Here is a 25,951-nt window from a genome sequence, read left to right on the forward strand (position 1 = left end):
TATGCACTTTGAATGTCAAAAAGCAGACCTTTTTTATATCTTCAACTGCTCAAAATCACACCTTCTGAATTCATATCATTTTAATAAATAAACCCTTTTTAGCTTATTAATGCTTTTTCACTCTGACAGGACACAAACTAATCTCCACCATACATGTGAAAAGTGCACTGTACTGTACAAAGCAGCATTTATTACAATGTGCTTAGAAACTGCCTACCAGATTGTCAGAGAAATTAAACATTTAATTTCTAGAGGCTCAAGGGGCAGCTGTCTGTATTAAAACCCTCCCAGCACATCACTCAGCGGGAGGAGAGAGGAACTACAGAAAACATATGTCAAATACAGTCTTTACAGAATCTTGACAAGATTTTTGAAGTGCTCTTGGTATTTGGTCTCTCACCGATCTGGCAGTGTCCTGGCTTGGCGGGGCACTGGTCTGCCATCAGATAGGACTCACAGACTCAGAGGTGTTCACATTGCTGAGTTAATGCAGAGAACATGGCCTCAAAACCCCAAGTACAGAAACAGCAACACCAGTTGTATAATACCCCCTAGGTTCTGGCCAATGAAAAAAAGTCACACAGCAGCTGAGGCTGCCTCCGCCACCAAGAAATTTTGCCTAAAGGTTCTTTCTACCTCAGCCCGTTTTTAGCACCCCCAAAACCAAACTATAGTTTATACAGCATTTAGCTGTATTAGGAAAGAGCTCAAGATGGGTATGCTTTCTTTTGCCACCTCTCAACTAAGGTCTTAACAGCAAAACCGTGGTAGTCCAGCACTCTAAACACTGACAATTCACCCATCCCTTCTAGATCTTGTGCTGCCTTAATCACAACCACCAAATGCATTGCTTATTAAGGGTATCTGACAACACTCTCCATTCAGGAGTTCTGCTTCATGATCAAGACAGCTCACACCTTACTACCAAGCCAGCCACCCTGCCCCTTGTACTGATTCAGGGGCACAGAGCCCACTGACATACAAAGTTAACATTGTTTTTTTACTGAGAGGTTAATTTTTCAGCTGAACCAAATCCATGAATTGGGCAATCCTGCTGACGCAAAAGTACAAGCTCTCCACAAGACAGGATGAGGATATGTGGAAACTGCATCACTAGGCTTTGTTTCCAGTTATTTATTAAAACCCCCCCAAACGCCTACTTTGCCACATGTTACATCATGCTGATTAAGGCTTTTCAGGCCAGCTTGCTGCTTTAAGGCAACAACAAAAAACCCCAACATCAGTGCCAGAGAGTTCTGTGTGATGCTCAGCTAGCAGAGAGAATCCCATTCCCCAGAGCAGCACAGCTACCTTAGCAACAGAGCATCCTACATCCACCTTTGCTCATGGCCTCCCTTCTAAATTCAGCAGCAAAAAGAGAAGGATCTCTGCCGCCCGTTGCTCACTCGTTACATGCACTAAATGAAGCAGGGGTCTGACAGCAAGAGAAACACACAACCACATACCCCAACAGTATCGTAATCCATGTGCACAAGAGTAACAATCCCAACCCAAGATTTTAAGAGCATAAGAAATCAGGTATCTACAACTGCAACACATGGCCAACATATTAACAATGACGTCAACAAATGCTGACAACACAAAAAGTCAGATCTCAGTCAAGAATCTCTGTCCTCACCAGTACTACACCCGGAAGGCAGCAAGCCTGGAAAAAGCCAATGGCCTTTGGATGGTTGTCAGTGTCAGTTGCTTGAATAGAGTAATTCCGGTCATCGTCATCAGCATCATCATTGCTCATTAAAGGTCTGTTGGCATCTTCCTCCACACTGCCATCTTCGTCTGCTCCAAGCTCAGGGAGGCCTAAGTTTTACAAGGGATATGCAACAGGAAAAACAAACCACAGCCTGTTCACCTTCTCCCCGCTCTAAAGCTATGCTCGCTTCTTTTAAGCAATTCTCCCTTCTAGCAATTCCCTTGCTCTCCCATACCTCCATCCTCCTTTGCGCTTAGAAACTCTTCTAGATGGTGTTCTGCAGTGTCGCCAGTTTCTACCCTTTGTCTTCTAGTGCTCTTGAAAGTATTCTGTCTGATCCTGGCGTCGGCATTGTCTGTTCTGAGTGTCTGGCCATTAGTTGGAAGACAACAAATTAGTGCATTTCCCTCCTTATTTAGTGGTTGGGATCCTGGGGCCTGGCTCCTGGGTACCACTTCCCTTGAGCATAGGGGCTAAGTGTGCCAGCAACTACTCAGACAGCTGCTGCCTGTTATCGCCTCCGCTGAACGGAAGTACTAGAACTGCACTGTGCTGTCTGGGCTGCTGAGCACTCTTACGAGCACTCTTTATGGTAGCTTTAGAGCTACCAACTTTATAGCCCTTGCAGGCACCTGGGAAACCTCCTCCACGGCCCTGTCAAAGCCCAAAAGTTCTTTTGTTTTCCTGTTACGCTTTAGTTTGCCTACAGTGTTCTCAGAGAAGGTCCGTATCCAATCTCAGAGCTATTTAACTGGCTGTGGGAGACCTACAGACCAAAGGTACTTTCCCTTCCCACTGCACAGTTACGGCGTGCTATAGTTTCCTCCTACAATAGCCAGCTATCAGTTTGCCTGCTATTTCTTTAAAAAATACTGGTTTTCCAGGTGAAGAAAGCCTGATAATTAGGCACATCCTAACAGCCAGGCTGTTTTATTTTGCTCTTTAAAATACGCAGACCCTATACACATGATGCAGGGTGGCATTTTGTGTGATCTTGGTGAGTAAAGCATTTGCTCCATTAAATACACTAAAGAGCAACACCGTTTTGTAAGAGCCCTGAGGATAAGTGCTGTCAGCACAAGCAATAATTTAGTACTCCTAAAGGTTAGACCAGATGATCCTTGAGGTCCCTTCCAACCTGGCATTCTAGAATTCTGTAATTCCAGTACTATGTGGAAAGCTGCAGATCTGCTTTCCATGAAGAGACTGTAATGCTACGGCTCTCTTTTACTTACCCACTTCCTTTGGTGATGTCAGCAGCCCAAAGAACACAATGACTCCTCCAGCAAACTGTACTGAGGCTGTCACCAAGAAAGCATACTGAAGACAAATAAACAAAAAAGCATTTTTTAAAACACTTTCAATCACAAAGGCTTCAATGATTATGAGGGTTTCTTTATATTCCAGCCTTGTCAGAGAGTAAATGCAGCTACAACAACCCAGACTACATCCACAAAACTTGGAAACAAGTGGTCTCTGCATCTCCTGAACAGACCTGGTTCTATCTAGGCTGAAAGACCACATTAAAACAGTTGGTTTAGTGCACTGAAGTGACAGCAGTGAGGAAGGAGCTCACCCAACAAACCAGCACACTGGAAGGGACTGCTCAAAGAAGGGTCAAACACCCACCAAATTCAGACTAGGTGGCTTACAGCTTTGCTCAATAAGGTCTTGAAATCTTCCAAAGACAGATCCTCCAGGCTCTGGCCCCCACCCCTTGTTCCCATGTTGAATTAACTTCATAGCGAAATAGTTTTCCAAGCATCCAGTTGGAATCATCCCTGCTTCACTTTATAACCAATGCTTTTTAAGCTCTCTCACCGTGCAACCCAGGAAAGAGCCTGGCGCTGATTTCTCAGCAATCTTCTCACAGGCTATTTGGTTCCCTAAGCCTCCTCATCTCCAGACTGACAAGCTCAGCTCTGTTAGCCTGTCCTCACAGGTTACAGGCTTCAAGATGTGTTGGTTCACTTACATTCCCTGCATTCAATTGCCTGCCCACTGCATTACAGCAATTTAGTGCTAGCCTCTTCTCCGTTACAGAAGCTATGCCTCCATACGGGTCAGAACCTCACCACTATTCAGCAGCAGTGACATCAGTTAAGTGAGAACCTGTGATGGATGACTCTGAAGAGCACTTTAAGCTACCCAAATTAGAAGAAGGTCTACTATGATACTAGGGCTTTTCAATAACATCAGTCTCGTTTACAAAGAAATATCAGACCCTTTTCCCAACCTGGAAGGGTCAGGAAAGGAATATTGTTTGTATTCTGCCTACTGCTTGCTACCACAGAATGCAGGATGATGAAACTGGGCACTCTGAGCCTCTTATCTCTCAGAGACAGCATAAGCAACTAGTCTCTCACAACCCAATCAGACATGCAGTCCCATCTAGAAGCCAGACAGCAATACCTACCTCATAGCCGTATTTGAGAACACAGGAGGCAAGGAATGCCCCAAGGATATTTCCCACAGATGCACAGGCACTCCAAAGTCCAAACACAAAACCTCTTCTGCAGAAGGGAAAGAAATTTGAAAAGGCAACGCAGGGAGAGGTGACATTAGGAGCAAGATGAAGATAAAACATTTGAATAAACTTTAACTAAAGAATAAAGTTACAGCATTCTCCCAGTCCACTCGAAGAAGACTCAAAGGTCACTTAAAACAAAACACAGAATAACTTGGAGGTTCCAAATAGATAAGGGAGGAATGTTCTATCCTGAAACACTTGCATTACAGCAGAGATGAGCTGCCAACAACTGAGTTACAAGCTATAGCTAGAGCATATCTGCAGTACCCCAAAGCGACACAGTTGAACCTACAAGGAGTCAATTTCAATTCAGCCTCGTCAGTAGTACATAAACAGAAAGAGGTTTCCCAGTGTCATGAAAATTCAAATTCAGACACTCTGTAATGATACTTTTGAACACTGAACCTGTGCCTTTAACACATAATTGTGTTTTCCACACCAAGCTGTTCTGTGGCTCCAGGGAAGAGAGATAATAGTAACAAGAAAAGCATAATCTCCAGGGAGAGCTTCTAGCAACCTTCCAGTACCTAAAAAGGGCCTACAGGAAACCTGGAGAGGGACTTTTTACAAAGGCATTTAGCAATAGGAGAAGGTGGGGAGGGATTTGAACTGAAAAAGGGGAGATTTAGATTAGATATTAGAAGAAATTACCCCCTTTGATCATGGTGGGACACTGGCACAGGCTGCCCAGAGAAGCTGTGGCTTGCCCCATCCCTGGTACTTTTCAAGGCCAGGCTGGACAGGGCTTTCAGCAACCTGGTCTAGTGAAAGCTGTCCCTGTCTGTGGCAGGGGGGTGGAACTGGACGATCTTTTGAGGTCCCTTCCAACCCAAACTATTCAATGATGATGATTCATCCCACATAATTTTAATTCTGACCTAACAGTTGGCCTTTTTGGTTTGAGTCAGCTCAATCTGCTACTCAGTGGGTCAGACAAGTGAGTCACTGAAGAAAACTCCACTCACCCAGCTTTTCCAAACCAATTGCCCATGACCGCAACCACGCAGGGCCAACCAGTGGACTGCAGTAAACCATTCACAACCCAGAGACAGCAGTAGAACCACTTGTTGTAGAAATGCAACCATTCTGTAAGTGTGCCGAAGAAGAACACCTAGAGAGGAGGGGGAAAAAAACCCAAAACCAAACCAAATTAAAAACCAACGGAGAAGACCCCGAGGCTACTGCTGAAAGCCAGGCAGGAGTGGGGTCCTAAAAGAAGTAACATTTCAAAGAGAAGGTGCCCCGCAGTGGCCCGCCAGCCCAGAGGGAGCCTGGCATTGTGTAAGAATCAGCTCAGGGGTAATAGCACCCTCTGGTGAGCCACCACAGCACTTACTCCAGAGCCCGAACACCTCCAGAGACAAATGTGCTGTCATGGCACTTCCACTCCAGAAGCCTTTTATCTTTGTCAACAGCACAGTTTTAACAGGAGTGGTGAAGAAAGAGACAAATACTTCCAGTAACAACACTAAAAACAGAGTAGCCTCTTGATCTGATCTGCTATTGTACTGACATCCACATTCACGAGCCTCTATGCAAACACAAAACCCTCAGTGGCCATTTATCTTAGCAAAATTTGACAGAAATACTACAGCTAGGTCTCAAATGACTAAGAGCCCTGACCTAAACTAGCCAAAATAAACACACTTTGTGGCACACTGCACTTGATGCATGTTTGTGGTCATGTGTTTGCAGAACGCAATATGCCATTGTGGGGTAAATCAAAAGCACTCCGACGTTTTACCACTACTTTAATAACCAGAAAACCACAATGAGATAAAACTGATTCACACTTATCTGCAGTGGCTTGGACCTCAAGAAACCTCTTGTTTTAAGTGTACATTCTTTTTTGACACATGCCCTCCCAGCAATTACAAAATAAGTAAATGAATGCTTACTATTGTTAGTATGTCCCTTAAGAAAGACAGCAAAGATTGTGTTTGGAAGCAAAAACCTTGATGACAATATGTGTGGGCTGGGAGAACAGTTATAATACAAAACAGTCCCAGAACGTCCAAACACACTATTCTTGTACAAAAGCTGTTCATCAAGTCTCTAGACAGTGTCTCAAGCTTTGGAATTTCCTTCTGACACAGTATCCATAAACAGATATTTCAGGAAGAGGTGAGTCATCTAGTGTAGCTCTGTGCTTTAGACAATGCAGTAAGCACGCCCAGGACAAAGCTTTACATACAGACTTTGAAACCACTGAGGTACAGCTACAGCTTAGGCAGACCTGCACAGAAACAGAGCCTCTTCTCCCCTGAAGTAAAATCCTACCCAGAAACCCTAAGAGAGATTTCTAAATCACGCTAGTATGTTTCGACTTACCACAAGAGCAGAAGAACACATGCCAAAAGACAAAACCCAGCGTAAATTCAGGCGATCACCAACTATGCCACTGACAAAGAGACCCTAAGAACAAAACACAGCATTAAATAAAGCCACAAGATCTGCATCTGTTATCTGCAAGAGTTAAAATGGTGTAGAAGGGTCAAGCTGATCCAAACGCTGTTGTTATATCAACTTTGTTTGATTCTAACCACTTCTGCCACCACAGAAATCCTGCTCATGGCTGTTCATTAAAATTTCTTGGTTTTAAAAAATTCAGCTGAGAGCTCTTGGAGGGACAGAACCCTCCCATCCACTGGTGACAGGGCGGTTAGAAGTTATGAAGCAACAGTATTTCTCTTGCATTTGTTAACAAGCATCTTCACACGGGTGACAGGCGCAGGCAGAACTAACGAGCTCTGAACTAAGCTTTTTAACTGTATTAGTGCTGGCAAGTCCAGGAAGATGATCCTGTTCATCCCCTCCACATCTGGGTGCAATCATCCCCGTAAGATTCAACCAAAGCTTAGCAGTTTTGGGTTACTTTTACTCACCACAGCATAGGAAAACAAAAAGATAGTGTCCAACGTCCCCAAGAAGAGAGTTGCTTCTTCTGCATTTGGAAATAAATGGTTGCTGCTCCAGAGCTACAGAGAGAAAATTTTAACAGGTAAACACTGAGAGGCATAGCTCATTTTACTCTTCTTCAACAGAAACCCTAACTCCATACCAGCACACCAGCACAGCATCTGGCCCCAGCAGCCTCCCATTCTTTCAACACTTTAATTATCAAATGAAGAACAATTACGTCATTATCTACTGAAAAAAAGTCCACTGTCACTTCATTTCACTCCTAAAAGGAAAACTAGCCAACCAGAATTGAGAAATGCTTGTTCCACCTGGATCAAGACAAACGGCTGGCAAAACAAACCTTACTCCTAAGAGGCACGCAACTGTTAGACAGCTTCTTACACAGAAACACTGATGAGCATCTTCATGAATAATACAATAAAGGCATATTGTGTTTTCTGTGAAGTGTCTCTTCTGTGCTTATCTTGCTGTCTTCACTAAATTAATAATTCCCTTAAAGTCCTTGTGGTCCCAACCATAATAAGAAATGACAGGCCATGAACAGAAAAGCAAGAACACAAAAGGAACAAGTGGCAGAAAAAGACTGGATGGAAACTATTTACAATGAGCTACAGTCAGTAGTTTAGAGGGGCTTTTGGTGCTCACCCTGAGTTTCATTTTACTTTCAATATGATGAGGAAAGATTAGCAACATCAGCTGAAAATAGCAAGCTCTGAGGTTGAAATGAATCAATCAGGACAAAGTTTACTTACCCCAATACCACACCCCCGTTAGAAAATAAACAAACCTTTAAAGGCTGATGAGCACAGATCCTAGTTGTCCTTCTAACAAAATCGTACTATGGCTTGCTCACAAAACTACTGCAAAACATTCTGTTATACTTAAAAAATATTTTTAAGTACAAAGAACAACTGTAGTTTAAAAGATATACCAAAGTTCAAAACTGATAGCATGCAACTTCTCTCTTCGTATCCTTAATCTGATTTATCCATTTCCTAAAACGTGCTTTACTGTCAATTGATATAATCTAAACTCATACCAAAAGGACCACTTCGATCATTTTTCTTGACCAGATACATGCACCTCAACATCCAGCAAACACTAAATTATCTATATTAGAAAAAAATCTTCCAAAATACCCTAGTAGTTTGAATGTGAGTTAAGGAACTGAAGATAAACACCCTGTATCTCACTTTTTGCATCCCTAAGATGTTCATTCCTTTTTGCCATACTAGAAAATCCTGAACACACTGCAGATCCAATTTACTGTTTTCACTTCCCACAGAAAGTCAGCATTTCCCATCCCTCAGTCAAACGTTCAAATAACCAATGATTTCTAATGCAGATGACACCCAGGCAGCTGACCTGGAACTCCCTGCTCTAACAGGGCTGTGACCAAGCTGTTAATGTAAGAGTTCTTCTACTTCCCAAAAGCACTGGGACAAGCCACTGCTAAAAAACAAGCATGTCCCTAAAAGGGCTGTGGGCAGGAGCCAGGCAGTAGTTCTTGCATTCCCATTGTGAGATATAAGCAGTATACAACTTCCTTTCCTGTAAGCAAACAGTGCCAAAACTCCCACTGCTTTCACTGAAGCCAAGATTTTCCAGACAAGGCATGCTGGGTGTTCAGCGTTTTGGAAATCAGAAATTTTAGATGCATTCTTCAGTGTTAATTTAGGATAAGCAGCTAGCACTTTCAGACAGTTCTCTTCTCTCCTACTCTGGCTATCCTTTTAACATGGTGGCAGCAGCAGCATCACCACAGAGAAAGGCACAGCCAGCATTTTACAAAGATCTCTGTAAGCCCATTAACTGCTCATTTATTGCCTCCAACACTTCAGAGGCAAGGTCCCTCCTTCCCTCTCCTCTCCCTTCTCCATGTTGATGGCTACTGTAGAGACTCTGCTGGGGTCCCCATTTCCACTGGAACACTTAAGCTTCTCACGAAGTTTCTCTCTGGAGATCATTGGGAAGGATTTTGCCATCACCTGATGATCCAGAAAACTACAGTTCAGACACCTGAAATTCCTGCTCACATTCCAAGCAGTGTCCCTGATGGATGCTTAAAGGGGCCTCCTCAGCACCACAAGCTCAGCATACTGGAAGTTACCCACCTTGCTTTGTACTTGCCTATCCCTTGTGTTCTCACCTCATATGGCCGGAGCTCAGGGGCTGTGGTGTTCAGGCAGGAGGGAGTCCACTGGCTGGAAATGCTGACTTTGACATTACTGAACGTCTTTCTGGAAGCATGGAGCAAGGAGTAGCTGCCAGAAAACACACAAGTACAGGCTGGCCAATGATCTCGAGGTCAAGTGGGAAAGGACAGAACTCAAAATACAGATACATGCTCTCTAAGCAGACAGCATAGCAGAGGACTGTCAATTCTGGAGATATAGTCAGCAGCAGGAACCCTCAAATTATGGGCAGGCACACTGATTTTTCTGGGGAGTTGTGAAATAGGGTCTTGACCAGAAAGGATCTCCTCTTCTATTTTCAAAAAAAGGAGGTGACTGGGGAACAAAAGAAGATGCACTCATCTGGCTAACCAGCACTACAAGCTCTCTTCCAGAGACCGATTAGGTACCACTGGCAGTACTGTTGTGAAGATCAAAGGATATCAGTGAGGCAACATTTGTAAGGAGAGGTAGTATGGTATCCGAGCTGTTGTCAGCTGGTGAAATAGACAAGCTTTCAACAAACAAATCTAGCAAACCTTCAGGTAGGAAGCAGTGACTTCTCTGCTCTAGAGGCTTGTCCACCCTCAGCAAATAGTACTTTCAGGAGAGAAGAGGACCCCAGAAGCAATTACAGCATATTCCATCAGTCAGAACAGGTATTAAACGTGTTCTGAGCATCAGCATTTGCTTCCTTCCTTGTTTTGGCTAATTCCTCCCCCCACCCACCTGCATTCACCCTTCTGCAACAGAGTGCTACTGGCTTGGCACAGTCAACCTCACCTTTGCTGCAACCCCTGTTTGTGTCTGGATTCCCCAGGGGCATAGTACACTTCACAACTACATGACAACCAGACCAGTTGGTACTACTAGCTTTTAAGCTTGCTTTCAAGGCTCACAGCCAAAGGTTGAGACTATTTTCCTATCTTCATTCTCCACCTTCAGACATGCCCTGCCCTCCCATCCCAAAATTCAGTGAGATGAACACTTCCCTGAGCAGAGATACACAGAACCTACCTGAAGAAGGTCAGCAGGAACACAACAATATGATGGTGGGTGCAATGGGACGCAAGGCCTCTGTCTGCAGGCTGCCTCCGTAAACTTCCAGGCAATGCCATGCTCCTGGCAGCCCCGGCCACAAAGGCTGGATGATGCTTAGGTCATTTTTCTTCTCGCTTAAACAGAAGAAGATGGGAAAGGAAGAGAAAACATATTTGAATTAACACTCATGTATAAAAATACACCTGTGTTCCCCAAAGAGCTGGAACTCAGCAGGAACAACTCTATGCCATTCCTTCCTGATTTGTTGCACATCACTGCTCATCTCATCACCTATACATTCCTCGACACATTCTGTGCCCAGAAATGTGGTTTTATTCCCACTCTCACAGTACCCTCATGGCTATCTTTCAACCCATTTCTTTTTTGTTCCCCAACTAGCAGATGCCTCTTCAGTGCCCATCACCAAGGAGCTCCCCCAAGATCTATCCATTTCTAGTGCTCTCATGTTAAAGACCATTCCACACCATTTACATCTGCAGTACACTGTGGAGTAGTCTTAAATAAGGGAACCTCCCATCATTGCCTGGCTAGCTATGGCCTGGTGATGAAGTCAAGAGAAGAGCATTTGGTTACTGGTAGAGAATAGTTTTGGATCTAGCTGCCTCTTTAAGATGTCATTGAAAAAATATACTCAAGAGTGGACTTGCACAGCTGAAGAGAGGAAGGCAACTGTGAGGACAGTGCTGAAATCCAACAGCTAGCCTCCCTGCCTGTTCATTCTCAAGCCCTACATTAAAGCTCCATCTGCCACCAATTCAGTAAGTTCAGCATGTGGCAAGTCATACTACCTGTAGGGCATGGGTGACATCTGCCAAAGCTGCTATACATCAGGAATTATCAGTACTGAGGAAAAGCTACGATACAGGCACAGAGCTTCTTAGTGCTGGCTCACCCCACACTACTCCGCTCTCTCAGCTGTGCTGGCACAGCTGAGGGATCATTTCATGCCTCCCTTTTGTTTTCTTGGCAGGGATCTTTTCAGCCAGATTTCCCTGCCACGGTTCACAAAGCAACTACAAAACCACTTGTGTCCGCGCAACAGAGAACAGTGCAGAGAAAGATATGCTCTATAATAGCATCACTGCTGAAGGCAGAACCCAATTTTGTTAATGCAACCTGGCTTAAAACAGCTCCACAAGTCAGCTGGTGGGAACTGCATTTTCAGAAGACATTCAGACACCCCACACATTCTGAATGCTGAGCACTAAAATGGTGCACCACCTGTGTTCCCCCAAAGAATTAGAGCTGAAATAAGATGGAACATAATGCCTTTGTGTTCTTTTGTATCCACAGGCACTGCTTGTAATGATTGGTGAATCTGCACAAGACTTTTGAAGTTCAGCTTCAAAACCTCACTTGCAGAAATTCGAAGTCATTGCCCAGACTTTCTCTTATCCAAATTTCTGCTGCTGGAAACCCTGTATGTCACAGGGACTTTCTGCTCTCCCTTCTTATAACTCCTAAAGGTTTCATCAAGACAACTTACACTGCAAGAAGTCTTCCTTTCTTGTTCCATCAATGACGATGCACGTGTGACCAACAGACAGATACCAAGTACAACTGGATATATTAGCCACCACTGGAGAAGTTGTGGCTGCCCCACCCCTGGAAGTGTTGAACATCAGAATGGATGAGGCTTTGAGCAACCTGGTTTAGTGGAAGTGTCCCTGCCCATGGCAGGGGGTTGGAAGTGGATGATCATTGAGGTCCCTTCCAACCCAAACAATTCTATGATTCTATGATCTGACCTCCAAAACAGAGTATGACATGGAAATCCTCCTATTAATATGGATTCAGCCATTACACCTTTGAGACACCGGAGGCCCATTTATCCCATGCTAGACTTGAACACATCATTCTCACCCAGGGCAAACGCAGCAAGTCTGTACAAGATCTGAAACCACCTGCATCCACACAGCCCGAGTGCATTTCAGCCATGCTCTCATCGCTCCAGCGAGCACAGACCAAGTAGGTGTGCCAGCACAAAAGGACATGCTTCTAGGCTGCATGGGTTCACAGAGAGGGAAAGAAAAAAGCACCTACGTCTGGAACCACGGGAAGCCAAGGCTAGCCCTGGAAAAGGCAACTTTTTAAGTAGCCTGGAAACGACCTCCATCTAAGGTCCCGGACCATTTCTCAACACCAGCGAATGAAAACTCAGCACCCCCACAAGTATCACATGGCAGCAATAAAACTGCTTGGGGCCATCCCCCACACGAGCAGCATGAAGAAGAGAGAAGAACCCCAGGCACTCCAATTGCCCAGCACCACAGTCCTTGCAGGCCTGCAGACCACACGGTTTCATCAAACACAAGAACTCATTCTCTTCCCTTGCCTCTCACCAGGCAACAGCAGGTAACACAGCTCTTCTGAGGAAAGCACAACACAGCCCGTTGTGCAACGCTGCGGGAAAAGTTCCTTCCATGGGTAACCAGGCCACAGCCTGGAGCACAAGATTTACCACCCGCTTTATGTCAACATATGCAAACATAGATCTTATTTGTCCAAGATACTGAGTCTCTTTAAAGCTAAGACCCAGGTTTGCCCTTAAAGTCACCTTTCCTTTTTTTTTTCTTTAATAGCATTTAGCATTGAAATTACCTGCTCCTCAGAGCTTTTCAATCTCTGCTTGCTTTCTAGAAGACCTTCAGGCACAGGATGACACTTCCCACTTATGGGCAGTGTAAAAATAACTAAGAAAGATTTCTTTTTTCTTTCTTCATTTTGTCCTTTTCACATTCAAAACCGGCACTCTCCCTAGGCTAGAGCAGTGTGCAACTAGGGGTTTATCCTTACAAATTAGCCTTCTAATTACACTGAGAATACCACATTAAATTTGTAGTGGAGGAGGATGAACAAAAACCAGGAGGAAGGATAAACCATAGAACTCAAGGCAGAGAACCACAAAGCCTCTAAAAAAGGAAGAGAGCTGCTTTTCGGGTGTTTATACAGCTCATCTGCTTGCTTAGCACTATTTACCTCCAGCTAACTGATACTTTGTATAAGCTTTTGTTAAGCTTTCCAAATTCTCCCTTATCCCTTCACTTCAGGTCAAAATAAGACACCTTAAGTCCAAAACAAACCTCCTTAATACCACTCTGCCGTCCCCCAGAGCCGCCAGGGAAGACCAGAATTCGCATTCCTAGGGTTCCCCTAGGAAATCACCCCAAAGCCCCAGCTGTAGCCGCTTGGGAGGCCGTGCGGCTGCTCCAAGCACCGAGTCGATCCGAGCACTGCGGCACGGGCAGCTCCAGCGCAAGAGACCCGGGACAAGCGGCCCAGCCCCGGGCGCAGGCCGCGCTCCTGCCGGCGGGCACGGCTCACCTGGGGCCGGCGGCGGGGCAGGGCGGGGCGGGGCGCGGCCGGGCCGGTTTCCCCGCTGAAGCACCGAGGCAGACGATGAGGACGCGGGTTCTTCCCCTCAGCGAACCCCCGCGGGTGGCCCGGCGGCCACGTCCTCAGCGGGGCGGGGTGGGGTAGGCAGCGGAGCCCCGCCGAGCCAAGCCGGCAGCAGCAGGGTACGCCGCGGCTCCACCGAGACCGCCAGCCCATCACAGCCATCCGCCCCCCATGCAGCGCAGCGCACCCCTCCTGCCCCGGGGCAGCACCCCCCCTTCGCCGCTTACCGAGCGCAGCGGCCGGCACAGCCCGCAGGAAGCCGGAGGAGGGAGGCGGCTCTTCCGGCGGGCGGGCCCAGGGGCATGGCGGGAGCTGTAGTGCGGCCCCTCGCCGCTGCCGCCCCCCTGGCCCTGCGGCTGTGACCCGGGCGCGCCGGGCCCCTCGCCTGCTGCCCCGCCTGGCATCGCGGGGAGCGAGCCGCGGCCGCACCGGTGCCCGGCGGAGCCTGCGGGGCAGGGCGGGCGGAGGAAGAGGAAAACTACATCTCCCGCCGGCCCCGAGAGGGCCGGGGCGGTACAAAGCGGGCGGTACCTGTGCTGGCAGGGCAGCGCCAACAGGTGAGCGGGGAGCCGGCCGGACGGGGCTCCTTCTGCGGCCCTCGGAGCTGCGGTCCTTCTCATTGCCGCACCTCGGCCCGCCCGGCAGCCGCGATGCCTTTCCCCAGCTCCAGCGCGGACGATGCCTTCGACTACCTCTTCAAGATCATCCTGATCGGGGACTCTAACGTGGGGAAGACGTGCGTGGTGCACCGCTTCAAGACGGGGCAGTTCAACGAGAAGCAGCAGAACACCATCGGCGTGGACTTCACCGTGCGCTCCATGGACATCGACGGCAAGAAAGTGAAGGTGAGGGGCTGGGGGGACCCAAGGGAAGCGGGGGGACTGCAGCGCTTCCCGCCCGGCCCCACTGAAGGCAGTAACAAGAACTGGGTTTCTTGCTGGCCAGGGGTGCTTCCGGGGGGATCTTTTCCCGTGGGAGGATCCCCTGGGGGAGGCAGTCACTCTGATTTGGTACATACGCACTCTTGTGGCTTCTCTGGATGGCTCTGGGGAGAGAGGGCTCATGCTTTGTCTCTATGGAGATAGTTTTTTGAAAGCCAGCTCTGGTTTGAAGGGGGTGTCTCTTCCCTCACTCAGAAATCATAGATTGGTTTGGGTTGGAAAGGACCTTAAAGTTCCAACCCCCTGCCATGGGCAAGGACACCTTCCACTAGACCAGGCTGCTCCAAGCCCTGTCCAACCTGGCTTTGAGCACTTTCAAGGGCAGCCACAGCTCCTCTCAGCCTGTCTTCATGGGAGAGGTGCTCCTACACTCTGAGCACCTTCAGTGGCCCTCCTATGGACTGGGACACTGAGGAGGGAAAACCCTCTAGTGTGCAAGGCTCTGCTTTGGAGTGTGCTTGCTTTGAGGGAAGATGAAGACTTGTAAGACAAATACCAGAAGAATTTGTTATCTACAACTTGCCTCTATGTGCGGATGAGAATTCAGATGCCTGTCCTTTATATGGCTTTGCTCTGCCCAGCCCTGCATCAGGGCTTCTTAGCTTTTCTTCCTTGGCTGTTAAAATGCTGTAACACTCTGTATCTTTTAGTAGTTGTTGAAACTGGGTTTCTTGCTCTTTTTACAAAGTTGGGTTTACTCTTGCAGCTTTCCCTTTGGTCTGGTTCGATCGTCCTTACAAGAATGTAAATGTCTCTTCATTGTGGAGGTGTAGAGAGAGTGTAAAGCCACTACTATGGTGTAATGGTGTGAGCTGGGACAGGTCTAGCTGCCTTCTAGACAAGGGGTTTCCAAAGCATAGCTAGTGATGGCAGACACCAAGGAAGCAGCGTTCGCTGGTCTTTACAACTATCACTCTTTCTCTTACAGATCCAAGTGTGGGACACAGCTGGTCAAGAACGCTTCCGGACAATAACCCAGTCCTATTACAGGAGTGCCCATGGGGCCATCCTTGCCTATGACCTTACTAGGAGGTCCACATTCGAATCCATTCCTCACTGGATTCATGAAATTGAAAAATATGGTGCTGCAAACTTGGTCATGATGTTAATTGGTAGGAATCTAATTTTAGATATTACATTATGTAGTTTTAATATGTATGTAAAATCCCCCTCACTTTTCCTCCACTACTTGAAGCCTCTATAAAATACGCATTAAAGAAGAATGCAGTTTTGATTAAAAGAGATCAGAAAGTGTATCAGTTTGGCCTGAGCTTAAAGAAAATGAGGAAAGTCACAGCAGGACCAAGCTCATAGCAGACAGTGAAACCCTTTTCCTTGTTTCTTTCTTGCTGGAATAATACAACAAGCTTGCTTACCTAGCAAGCAAGGACAACTCTGAGGTTGAATTAGGTTGAATTCAGGTTAGAATTGCAGTGAGCTTTACCCTATGCTCCTGATGTGCAGGAATTTAGCAGCTCAATAATTCAAGAAGAAGGGGAACGCACAGAGCAACACAACTCCCGGTTCTCATCTTTCCTCTCTGTTCTTTTGATAAGCATGCGCATTGCTGTGTAATGGGACTCTGATCAGGTAAGACAGTAGACTGGGGACATGGCTTTTGCAGAGCATGAAGTAGGCTGCTTGCATTCCTCCTCCTTGTTTCCTCCACTATATTCAGGAAGCTCTGCCCCTTCAGGAAAGGAATGGGTAGGAGTTGCTGAGAATGGAGCTTGTAGGAAGCAGTGTGGTTCTTTCCCTTTGTGTTTCAAGTTGTTATTGCTCTTCCCTCCCCCATGGAAGAAGCTGCAAGTGAGAGAACCAGTATAGTAAAATGACAGAACCTTTATTTACATTCCCCTGCTTCTGCCTGTTCTGCTGTGGCACTGTGCCGAAAGCAACACGCGCAGCCACAGCAGCCCAAACCAGCTTTGGAGACAGGCAGCTGAGCCCTGCAGCGCAGCCAGCATGGGTCCTAAGCATCTGCTTGTGCTCCTTGCAGATTACTGTGCTGTGGTAGTTCTTCCTGTTCTTCACCTGCAGAAACAAACAACAAACCCTGACCTGCATGTAACCACAGTGCTTGGAATGACTCAAGAGGTGTTGGTGGGGGAATAAATCACTTAACTTTGGTAGGGCTTTTCTAACTCTTCTCATTAAGCTGAAGAGTAAGACCTACCTGTGTGTATTGTGAGGACTGATGGTGGTAGGATCTGTTATTTTTCTTTAAGAAAGAAGGTCTGAAGTTGGTGAAAATGAAGCTTTTTAACAAGGATCCAGCTTGGTGCTTTCTTTCAAAGCTGGTGCTTTACTTACTGTGGCAGGAAGTCTTTGTATGTTTCATTACACATAGTCATGTTGTACACCCTTCTAGCATGAGGTTAACGTAAAGTCCAACTTTCTCATCTGGAACTGAAGGAGGAAAGGGGGTTGAGAATCTTTTTAAGAAGGCAAATAACCCTCAAGCAAGGTGTGTTTTTGGGGGTGGGTTGATGTTTTGGTTTCTTTTCCTTTTAAATGGGAAGGGAGTTGGCTTATATTCAAATTCAAGATCTGAATTTGATGAAGGGTTGTCTTGAAACTATGAATGTAGACTTCAGCCAAGTACTGCATGTACCAGAACTGATGATAATTTCACATGTGCTGCAGCTGCTTAAATAGACAAAGGTATTTTATCTGAGGTGTTTCATGACCTCTGACAGATTTGAACTGCTTCAAGTGAAAGTTAAATTTAGACATGTGGAAACTTAGTAAGTATATATTTTAAGCATTAAGGTGGCTGGTGTGAATGCTTGTCTTTTTTGACATAATCCATGGCTAATGTGTATAAACAGGTCATGTTAAAATCTGATTAAGTTAGCCAGGCTCTTCCTGGGGTTTAATGGTGCTTTCTGGGGGGAGGAGATCTGCTTTAGGCTAAAAACATTGCAGATCTTCAGAGCTGAGCACCCACCTTGAGATGAATTAGGGTAGCTTGACAATAGCATAACACATGTGGCTTCCACTGAAGGTTGAGCGAGGAATAAACCTTGCAAAATTGCTTTGGTTTGCTGTGTACAATCATCATGGCTACAAGATTTCTATATTATTTTAGTATCCAAGTTAAAAGCTCCTTAATGTTTAAGAACACTAGGGGATAGGGACCAAAAGTTGCTCTGGCATCACTGCCTACAGCAAGTAAGTAGATAAACACAGGGGTTTAGGTTTTGTTTGGATTTTAACTCATTTGCTAGCTGCAGTTTTGATCCACATTCTGTTTGTGGCTTACATCTTGGTTGTTGGTTGTTCTGTTGGGGTTTTTTTTGCAGTAACTCTCATTCTTAACGTAAATCTATTGCTTAACAAAACTGAATTAATTTATTGCATTTAAAGATTAATTTGTTGAGAAACCTAAGTTATTGAATTATGTATTTTCCTTCTTTCAAGGGAACAAATCAGATTCACTGGATAAGCGCCAAGTTCTGTTTGAAGATGCCTGCACGCTGGCGGAGAAGCATGGGCTCTTAGCTGTGCTGGAGACATCAGCTAAAGAAGCTCAAAACATAGAAGAGGTGTTCATGCTAATGGCCAAGGAGCTAATAGCCCGTAATACCTTACAGCTTCATGGAGAGAACCCTCCAAACGGCATCTATCTTGATTCTAGGCCAGTGATTGCCAGTCCGAGTGTGGAGAAGAGCCAGTGCCTCTGTTGAAGAGAGATTTCAGAAAGAACTTGAAAGTCATCATTCTTCTGATGCTGTTTGATTTCACTTTAGTCAAGTGATGAGAGTGTGCTATGTGGCCTTGAGCCATCTCTCTTGATATCTCTACTTTGCAATTTGGCTTGTAAGCATCTTCAGAGATTTTCTGTTGGTAGCACAGGCTGCTTTGAACATGGCAGCTGATACTTTAACACGATCTTCTGAGCTGGGAGGACTCGGGGAGCTGTCAGCCCTTGCCTTAACCAAAGAGAACTGTAGAAATTACTGCCTTCTGTTATCTCCTTAAGCGATGTTTCTGGCTGTGTCAGAAGATAAGTTTGCATCAGAGCTCTGTGTTGATTTGACCCTTTTAAGCTATGTTGTTTGTTCCAGTGCAAGCACTTTACTTTTTGCTGGTAGCTTTAAAAAGCCTGACGTGCTTGGACAGCTCTAACCCACTACTGCTTAAACTTTCATTTAGGCGCAGTTCTGATGTCAGGCATGTAGCCACCCATCCCCAGGAACTGAGTTACATCTGTGCTGACTTCGTCACCAGACAAACCTGGAGACGTCCCTGGGGTTTCACAGCAGGCAGAGTGTAATAGAAGAGGGTCCCAACCCTCTTCCTGGGATGAGAAGAGCTGTTTTTTGTATTGCTCTGTAAGAACTGATTCCAGTAATGATTTCTGACCTGCTACATAGACTTGCTAGGAGTAGTGAAGCTTCCAAGGCACCGGTAATGGCCTAAATCAATGCTGGGGTGAAAGGAATTCCCCCCCATGCACACCCTGTCTTGCTCTTGATGTGCTGATATTAATCAAAAGCCTTCTGTAGTTTGCATGGTGGGCCAATGGCAGCTTGAGAGTATACCTGTAGATTTTCAAGGCAGTCTGAAGAAAGGATTCAAGCTCCTGTAAAACTCAGCAAGAGGTGTAAGATGGTTTCATTATAGAATCTCACCTCAGCAGTAAGGGAATGGTATGGGGTATACCAGAAGGTTACCTCTAGGCAAGTGCGTAGGCTACTGCTATGGAGACACAATACCCTGGTAGCAATAGAAGTTTGTATTGCTTCTCCCAGATGCGAGCTCTGCTATTGGAGGCTAATTTCTGTGTACCAGAACTGAAGGAAGGGTTTCTGGTTGTAGTTTGGTTTTTGTTTGGGAGTGGTTTGTTTTATTTTTCCCCAAAAATGGAAACAAAGAAAGGGAGGGAAGAAATATATGCAGGGTTTTTTGACTGCAGTCCACATGTACCAAAATGCATCACTTAGTTACTGTTAAGTTATGAAGTGGAACTCAAACTCTGTAATGATAAAACAGCCTGGGTTACAGGCAAAGAAGCCCTGGGAGGGCTGGTATGCTGCTGGCTTACCAGATGGCAGCCTACCCATGTTTCACAAGTTCTTGAGAAATGGGGGAAAAACATGTAGAAAGTATTTCTGGAAAATCTTGTCTGAGAAGCACAAAAAATAAAGCAGAAATGAATCACTGATTTATAATCTAGTATTAATGCTTGCTCTGGCCAGGTTCTTTGCTATCACATGCGAAGAGCAGGGGTTAATGTAGCTATGTGTAAACCAACCAGGTGGTCTTCAGTGTTAGCCTTTAAGCTTTTTGCTATAGCCTGGTGTGGCAAAAGCATCTTCAGCATCTTCCTTCTGATGTTCAAAATCTTCATTTGATCTTGATTTGGTACTAATAGTTGTGTTTCAGTTCACATATTTAACATTTAACACCGTAATGTTTCAAAATAGCTGAAGGAGTAGCAATACAGCTTCCATGCAACCAGTTTTGACTCCTTTTGCACTAGGAAGATGGCTGAATGCAAATTTAATATTATTTTGTGTTTAAAATCCAAACTAGTGCTGGTAGTAGTTTGTAATGTACTATTTTTACTTTTTTTAGTATCCACACTTACACTGCTAGCAAACTTTGTTGTATTTCAGATATACCAGCAAATACTAATCTTCTAGGAGAGCTTAATAGAAAAGCATTGTGTTCATCTCCAGTCACCTTTCATTAGCCACAAATTAGAGGATCTTGTCACCAGAGTATTAATCAGGTTTATTGCCTGGGAGACTACTGTATGAAGTTATGCTGCTTACCCTCAGTATGGAGACTTCTGCAGGCTAATGCTTCCTTAACTGCCCAACACTGCCAAGTGACAGGGAGCTACTTGCAACTCAGTTTTTCCTTGGCACACAGCTCTGCAACATGGGATCAGGGAGAACAGCCTTGTGACTGCACCCTGAGCTGCACTGCTCCTTTCCCTTTAGCAGGTGCAATAGGCTGCTCACTGTTCTTTCAAGAAACTAGACTTGAAAACCTACCTGTTGTGCAACTAGAACAGGAGTGTGACCTCTCTGGGCTAGCTCTGACATCTTTCACAAGCCCTGTATACAGTACAGTGAATGGTTTCCATAGGGTCAGTTTTTGAGCTGCCCTGGAGTCATAGAATCATAGAACAGTTAGGGTTGGAAAGGACCTTAAGATTGTAAAGTTCCAACCCCCCTGCCATGGGCAGGGACACCTCACACTAAACCATGTCAGCCAAGGCTCTGTCCAACCTGGCCTTGAACACTGCCAGGGATGGAGCAGTCACAGCTTCCCTGGACAACCCATTCCAGTGCCTCACCACCCTCACAGTAAAGAACTTCCTCCTTATATCCAATCTAAACTTTCCCTGTTTAAGTTTTAATCCATTACCCCTTGTCCTGTCACTACAGTCCCTAATGAAGAGTCTATCTCCAGCATCCCTATAGGCCCCCTTCAGATACTGGAAGGCTGCTATGAGGTCTCCACGCAGCCTTCTCTTCTCCAGGCTGAACAGCCCCAGCTTTCTCAGCCTGTCTTCATACAGGAGGTGCTCCAGTCCCCTGATCATCCTCGTGGCCCTCCTCTGGACTTGTTCCAACAGATCCATGTCCTTTTTATGTTGAGGACACCAGAACTGCACACAATACTCCAAGTGAGGTCTCACGAGAGCAGAGTAGAGGGGCAGGATCACCTCCTTCGACCTGCTGGTCACGCTCCTTTTGATGCAGCCCAGGATACGGTTGGCTTTCTGGGCTGCGAGTGCACACTGAAGCCGGCTCATGTTCATTTTCTCATCGAGTCACTGAAGAGCGAGCTGCAGAAGTTGCTAACAAGAAGGTTCTTTAGAGTGTATGTTAGTAGACAGTATTATTCATAGTGTAACACATGAAGTGATAAACTTTTTTTTAATCCCTTAATTACAGCATGTTATTCTAGACTGTAAGATAACAAGCACAGTGTAAATGCTGCACTTGTGCCTTCCCCCACTGCAGAGCAGCTGGAAGCATGCAGCCATGACAATGCAAGTAGCATTAACTGCTCCATAACTTTGTATTAACATTTTGTTCTCCCAGCATCATATGCAAATTCACTTGTACCAAGTGTAACTTAGAATCACAAAAAGGTTTGGGTTGGAAGGGACCTTAAAGCTCATCCAGTTCCAAACCCCTGCTGTGGGCAAGGGACACCTTCCACTAGACCAGCTTGCTCCAAGGCCCACCCACCTGGCCTTGAACACTGCCAGGGATGGGGCAGCCTCAGCTTCTCTGGGCAACCTGTGCCAGTGCCTCACCACCCTCACAGGAAAGAACCACTTCCCAGCCCAGTATTGGATCTACATCTCCCCTCTTTTCAGCCTAAAGCCACCACCCCTTGTCCTGTCACTACATGCCCTTGTTAAAAGTCCTTCTCCAGATTTCTTGTAGGCCCCCTTTAAGTATTGGAAGCTGCTCTAAGGTCTCCCCTGAGCATTCTCTCCTGGCTGAACAACCCTATCTCTCAGCCTGTCTCCATAGGAGAGCTGATCCAGCCCTCTGAGCATCTTGGTGGCCCTCCTCTGGACTCAACCTGTTGTTCACAGTATTATCCTAAAAACCATTACTGCCCCCCCAGTTTTAAAAGCTGCACATCCAGCTTGAAGATGAGCTTATTTGTTAAGTTTTTATCTACTTAGAAGTATTTTACTTCCATGTGTGACAAATCACTTGCATGGATATTGCAGCCATGACAGATAAGACTGAAGCAGCAGCACTATCTGCGTAACAAGGTAACAAAAGGAACCTACAAGTACATTAAAATGGGAGTATACTGACACCTCCCAGATGCTGACTGGCTTAAAAACATAGCTGCAACAAGGGGGGTGGAAGGCACACGGCACTGCCAACTTGGTCAAGCTTTCCTTCATACGTGTATCAGGCTCTTTGTAACAAAAGCTGAGGTTCTTATCTAATCATTCTAGTTAATATTTAAGTACATTTGGAAAGGAGACAAACAATTTTCAGGCCCTGAACAGAGAGAATGAGCTCTGTCTAGAGCCTCCTTTCATGAAGGAGATACATACCTAAGCTTTTGGATATGGAACGGAAAGGGAAGCTTACCTCTGCCCGGTGAGTGTTCCAACTACAGCCCTGTTTAAAAGTGCCCCTTTCCCACCTGTGGGCTGCCAGACGGCACATTTTCAGGTATCTCACTTCCCAGAAGACCACACCTGGCTGCAAGGCAGCAGGACTTCAATACTCGCTGTTCGGTATACTGACTCTTGAAGCCATTTTCAAGCAAGTGCGTTACGGACTACAACTACAGCAGGCAAAGGAGGGATACTGGAATCCTCTGACAGCAGTTTTGGGCAGGCCAAGAGCCCCCGCTACTTAAGAGTACTGCAAATTTCAGTAGGAACTTGGTTTGAGAGAGGTAGGGCTTTAAAATCTCTTACAGGGCTTTCTCTAGTGCTGCTATTCCAAACCCAACCTTAACTCAGCTGCTGGCACAGGCACTGCCTGTGCAATCACAAGCTGTTGCCAAACAGATGTTGACTCTGGCTTGATTGCAAGTTACATCATACCCATGGGTAACAGCAACAGCAGCAAATTGGGGCAGTCTAGCATACTGGCAACCACACATTTCCTTATGACTTCTGTGTCCATTAACATCACTTCTTACTGCAGTTTTCACTGCCAAGTCTGTCTAGTTCTGCTTATGTGAAGCAAGGCTTCCTACAACTACACCTCAATGCCTCTCCAGTGCTGGCATCAGAGGAAAACTGACTTTGTAGCAAAGTGATTGTTATTTCTCAATCCTAAGGGACTACATGTGAATTCCCTTTTGTCTTCACCTGCTGCAGCATTAATAACTCCATCTATCCAACTTTTGTTCTCCACGAGACACCTCATACCTCAGGGTATCCTCCAAGCAGAAATCTATTTTGTATCTGCTGTATCAGGAGTCATTTTGTATCTCACTAAATGAACCAGGCTCCCCTCAGGAAGACCACAAACACCTTGGGCTACAAATGAAGAGCAAGCTGCGCTATCACCATCAGAACTAAAGTAGCAGAGGTGGCAAGAAGCACGCTTTGCTTCTGTGATCACATTCAGATCAATGAGAATGGGCAGCAAACCCTTACTTTGCACTTACTGCAAGCTGCAAGATTTTGTATCAAACCATGCATGTATATTCTTGCATCAGGAGCAAGGTCAAGGCACATAAAGGAAGAGTTTGTATCTAACCGTTTCTGGTTTTAAATTAAGATTTTTCTGGTGGGAGTTTATGGAATCTGAATTCCTTTTTCATCTTGACACTACCCTTGTTGGCCTCTTCAATTTCTGTACCTTAGGTATTCGCTGAAATAACATGCAGCACAGCCTAAGTCATCACCCTCTGTATTTTTTACACTAGAAGTTGGCCTTAATGTGACTGAATTCATTCCTGCCCTTGCGGAGGAAAACCACAGCAGCCTACACATTACTCTTTTCAAAGGCCATACTCTTCAGTCATTCCCATATGAGGGGATGGGAGTGGAAGCCTTAATGCAACAGCAAGCTTGGCAGCAGGCCTACCACCAGCAAGATTCAAACTGGAAGTGACACACAGCAGGAGTGCTGCATGACAAGTGCATGCAGTTCTTTAGCTTACAGAATGAGAACCACAGCTCGCTTCAAAGCAACAAACTACTTATTATGATGCACATGACTACAGCAGTTGCCTTGCAGCTAGACAGAACAGCCACTGCCAAAGCAAATCACTTGTCTGCGTGTCCTCAGACTCCCCTGTAACTTGTACAGAAGCAAGGCTGAGAAGAGCAGCACTCACCACGATGCCACATGTACACCCATACAGGAAGCAAAGCATGCCCTTTACGACACCTCAGGAAGGAAAGATGACCTGTGTGAGAAGTTCATTACCTTTTTCTGTCTTAGTAGAACACAACTTTGTTAAACTTGTGTTGAAACTCTAAGCCCGTCAGTCTCACCTCAGTACCAGCCAAGGTCATGGTGCAGATCCTCCTGGAAACTATGCTACGGCATACGGAGAGTAAGGGGGCGATTGGTGACAGCCAACATGGCTTCACCAAAGGGAAACCATACCTGACAAACTTGGTGGCCTCCTATGGTGGGATCGTGAATTGTTGGATAAAGAAAGAACAACTGACCTGTATTTGTGCAAAGCATTTGATGGTCCCACACAACATCCCTGTCTTCAAGTTGGAGAGACATGGATTGGACGACGGACCCCTCGATGGATAAGGAATTGGCTGGATGACTGCACTCAAAGAGTTGTGGTAAACAGCATGCTGTCCAAGTGCAGATCAGTGACAAGTAATGTTTTTCTGTCCCTCAGGGGTAGGCACTGGGACTGATTCTGTTCAACATCTTTGCAGCAACATGGACTGTGGGCTTTATGCACCCCCAGCAAGACTGCCAATGACACAAGCTTTGTGGTGTGACCAACACGCTGGAGAACGGGATGCCATCCAGAGGGTGCTCAACACAACTTGAGAGGTGGACAATGCCAACCTCATGAAGTTCAACAAGACCAAGTGCAAGGTCCTGCACCTGGGTCAGAGCACTCCTAGGCACAAATACAGGTTGGGCAGAGAATGGATTGGGAGCAGCACCGACAAGAAAGACTTGGGGATGTTGGTTGACAAGAAGCCCAACATGAGCCAGCTGCAATGTGTACTCACAACCCAGAAACCACCCATGCACCGGGCTGCATCAACAGTGTGGCCAGAAGGTTAAATGTGATTCTGCCCCTCTGCTCTTGTGAGACCCCACCTGCAGCCCTCCATTCAGCTCTGGAGCCCCCAACACAAGGACATGGACTTGCTTGAGCAAGTCCAGAGGAGGCCACAATGTTTGGAGAGCTGGAGCACCTCTGCTATGGAGACAGGGCTGAGAGAGTCGGGCTTGTTCAGCCTGGAGAAGAGAAGGCTCTGGGGAGACCTTAGAGCAGCCTTCCAGTACCTAAAGGGGCCTGCAAGAAAACTGAACAGGGATAGTTCTAGATTAGATATTCAGAAGAAATTCTCTACTATGAGGGTGGTGAGATACTAGAACAGGTTGCCCAGAAAAGCTGTGGCTGCCCCATCCCTGGCAGTGTTGAATGGGGCTTTGAGCAACCTGGCCTAGTGGAAGGTGTCCTTGCCCATGGCAGGGGTTGGAACTGGATGATCTTTAAGGTCCTTTCCAACCCAAAGCGTTCTATGATCTTATGAATG

At 46.0% G+C, this 25,951-nt stretch overlaps 2 protein-coding genes across 6 annotated transcripts in view; one reads left to right on the forward strand and one right to left on the reverse strand.

Annotated features, from left to right (window-relative positions):
• Positions 1-14,350, reverse strand: part of SLC37A3 (solute carrier family 37 member 3) — a 27,396-nt gene extending 13,046 nt beyond the window's left edge. For 3 of the 5 annotated variants that reach the window (XM_061371949.1, XM_061371947.1, XM_061371944.1), the window contains exons 1-9: positions 14,029-14,139; positions 10,358-10,515; positions 9,316-9,430; positions 7,130-7,222; positions 6,576-6,659; positions 5,210-5,355; positions 4,131-4,227; positions 2,950-3,034; positions 1,640-1,821 (exon numbers count right to left, since the gene is read on the reverse strand). In XM_061371949.1, coding sequence (XP_061227933.1) covers positions 1,640-1,821; positions 2,950-3,034; positions 4,131-4,227; positions 5,210-5,355; positions 6,576-6,659; positions 7,130-7,222; positions 9,316-9,430; positions 10,358-10,458 — 903 coding nt within the window. In that variant the 5' untranslated portion in view covers positions 10,459-10,515; positions 14,029-14,139. Of the gene's footprint in view, positions 1-1,639; positions 1,822-2,949; positions 3,035-4,130; positions 4,228-5,209; positions 5,356-6,575; positions 6,660-7,129; positions 7,223-9,315; positions 9,431-10,357; positions 10,516-13,003; positions 13,022-14,028; positions 14,140-14,332 lie in introns of those variants that run through there. The other 2 variants (XM_061371946.1, XM_061371945.1) reach the window with 2 other exon arrangements.
• Positions 14,168-20,907, forward strand: RAB19 (RAB19, member RAS oncogene family). The gene is made up of 3 exons (XM_061371950.1): positions 14,168-14,646; positions 15,671-15,854; positions 18,166-20,907. Exons 1-3 carry the CDS (start codon positions 14,452-14,454, stop codon positions 18,429-18,431), a joined length of 645 nt encoding a protein of 214 aa, XP_061227934.1. The 5' UTR covers positions 14,168-14,451; the 3' UTR covers positions 18,432-20,907.
• The last annotated feature ends 5,044 nt before the right edge of the window (positions 20,908-25,951 follow it).

The sequence above is a fragment of the Neopsephotus bourkii genome, unplaced genomic scaffold (genome assembly GCF_033783945.1).
Source record: "Neopsephotus bourkii isolate Nb327-2 ecotype Australia unplaced genomic scaffold, CSIRO-AGI_Nbou_v1 NB_1589, whole genome shotgun sequence".
Taxonomy (NCBI): Eukaryota; Metazoa; Chordata; class Aves; order Psittaciformes; family Psittacidae; genus Neopsephotus; species Neopsephotus bourkii.

Excerpts from the sequence above, each read along its gene's own strand:
- RAB19 (XM_061371950.1), top strand. The coding sequence starts at position 14,452 with ATGCCTTTCCCCAGCTCCAGCGCGGACGATGCCTTCGACTACCTCTTC. Across the intron at positions 14,647-15,670 it reads TCGACGGCAAGAAAGTGAAG|ATCCAAGTGTGGGACACAGC; the intron begins GTGAGGGGCTGG and ends TTTCTCTTACAG. Across the intron at positions 15,855-18,165 it reads CTTGGTCATGATGTTAATTG|GGAACAAATCAGATTCACTG; the intron begins GTAGGAATCTAA and ends CCTTCTTTCAAG.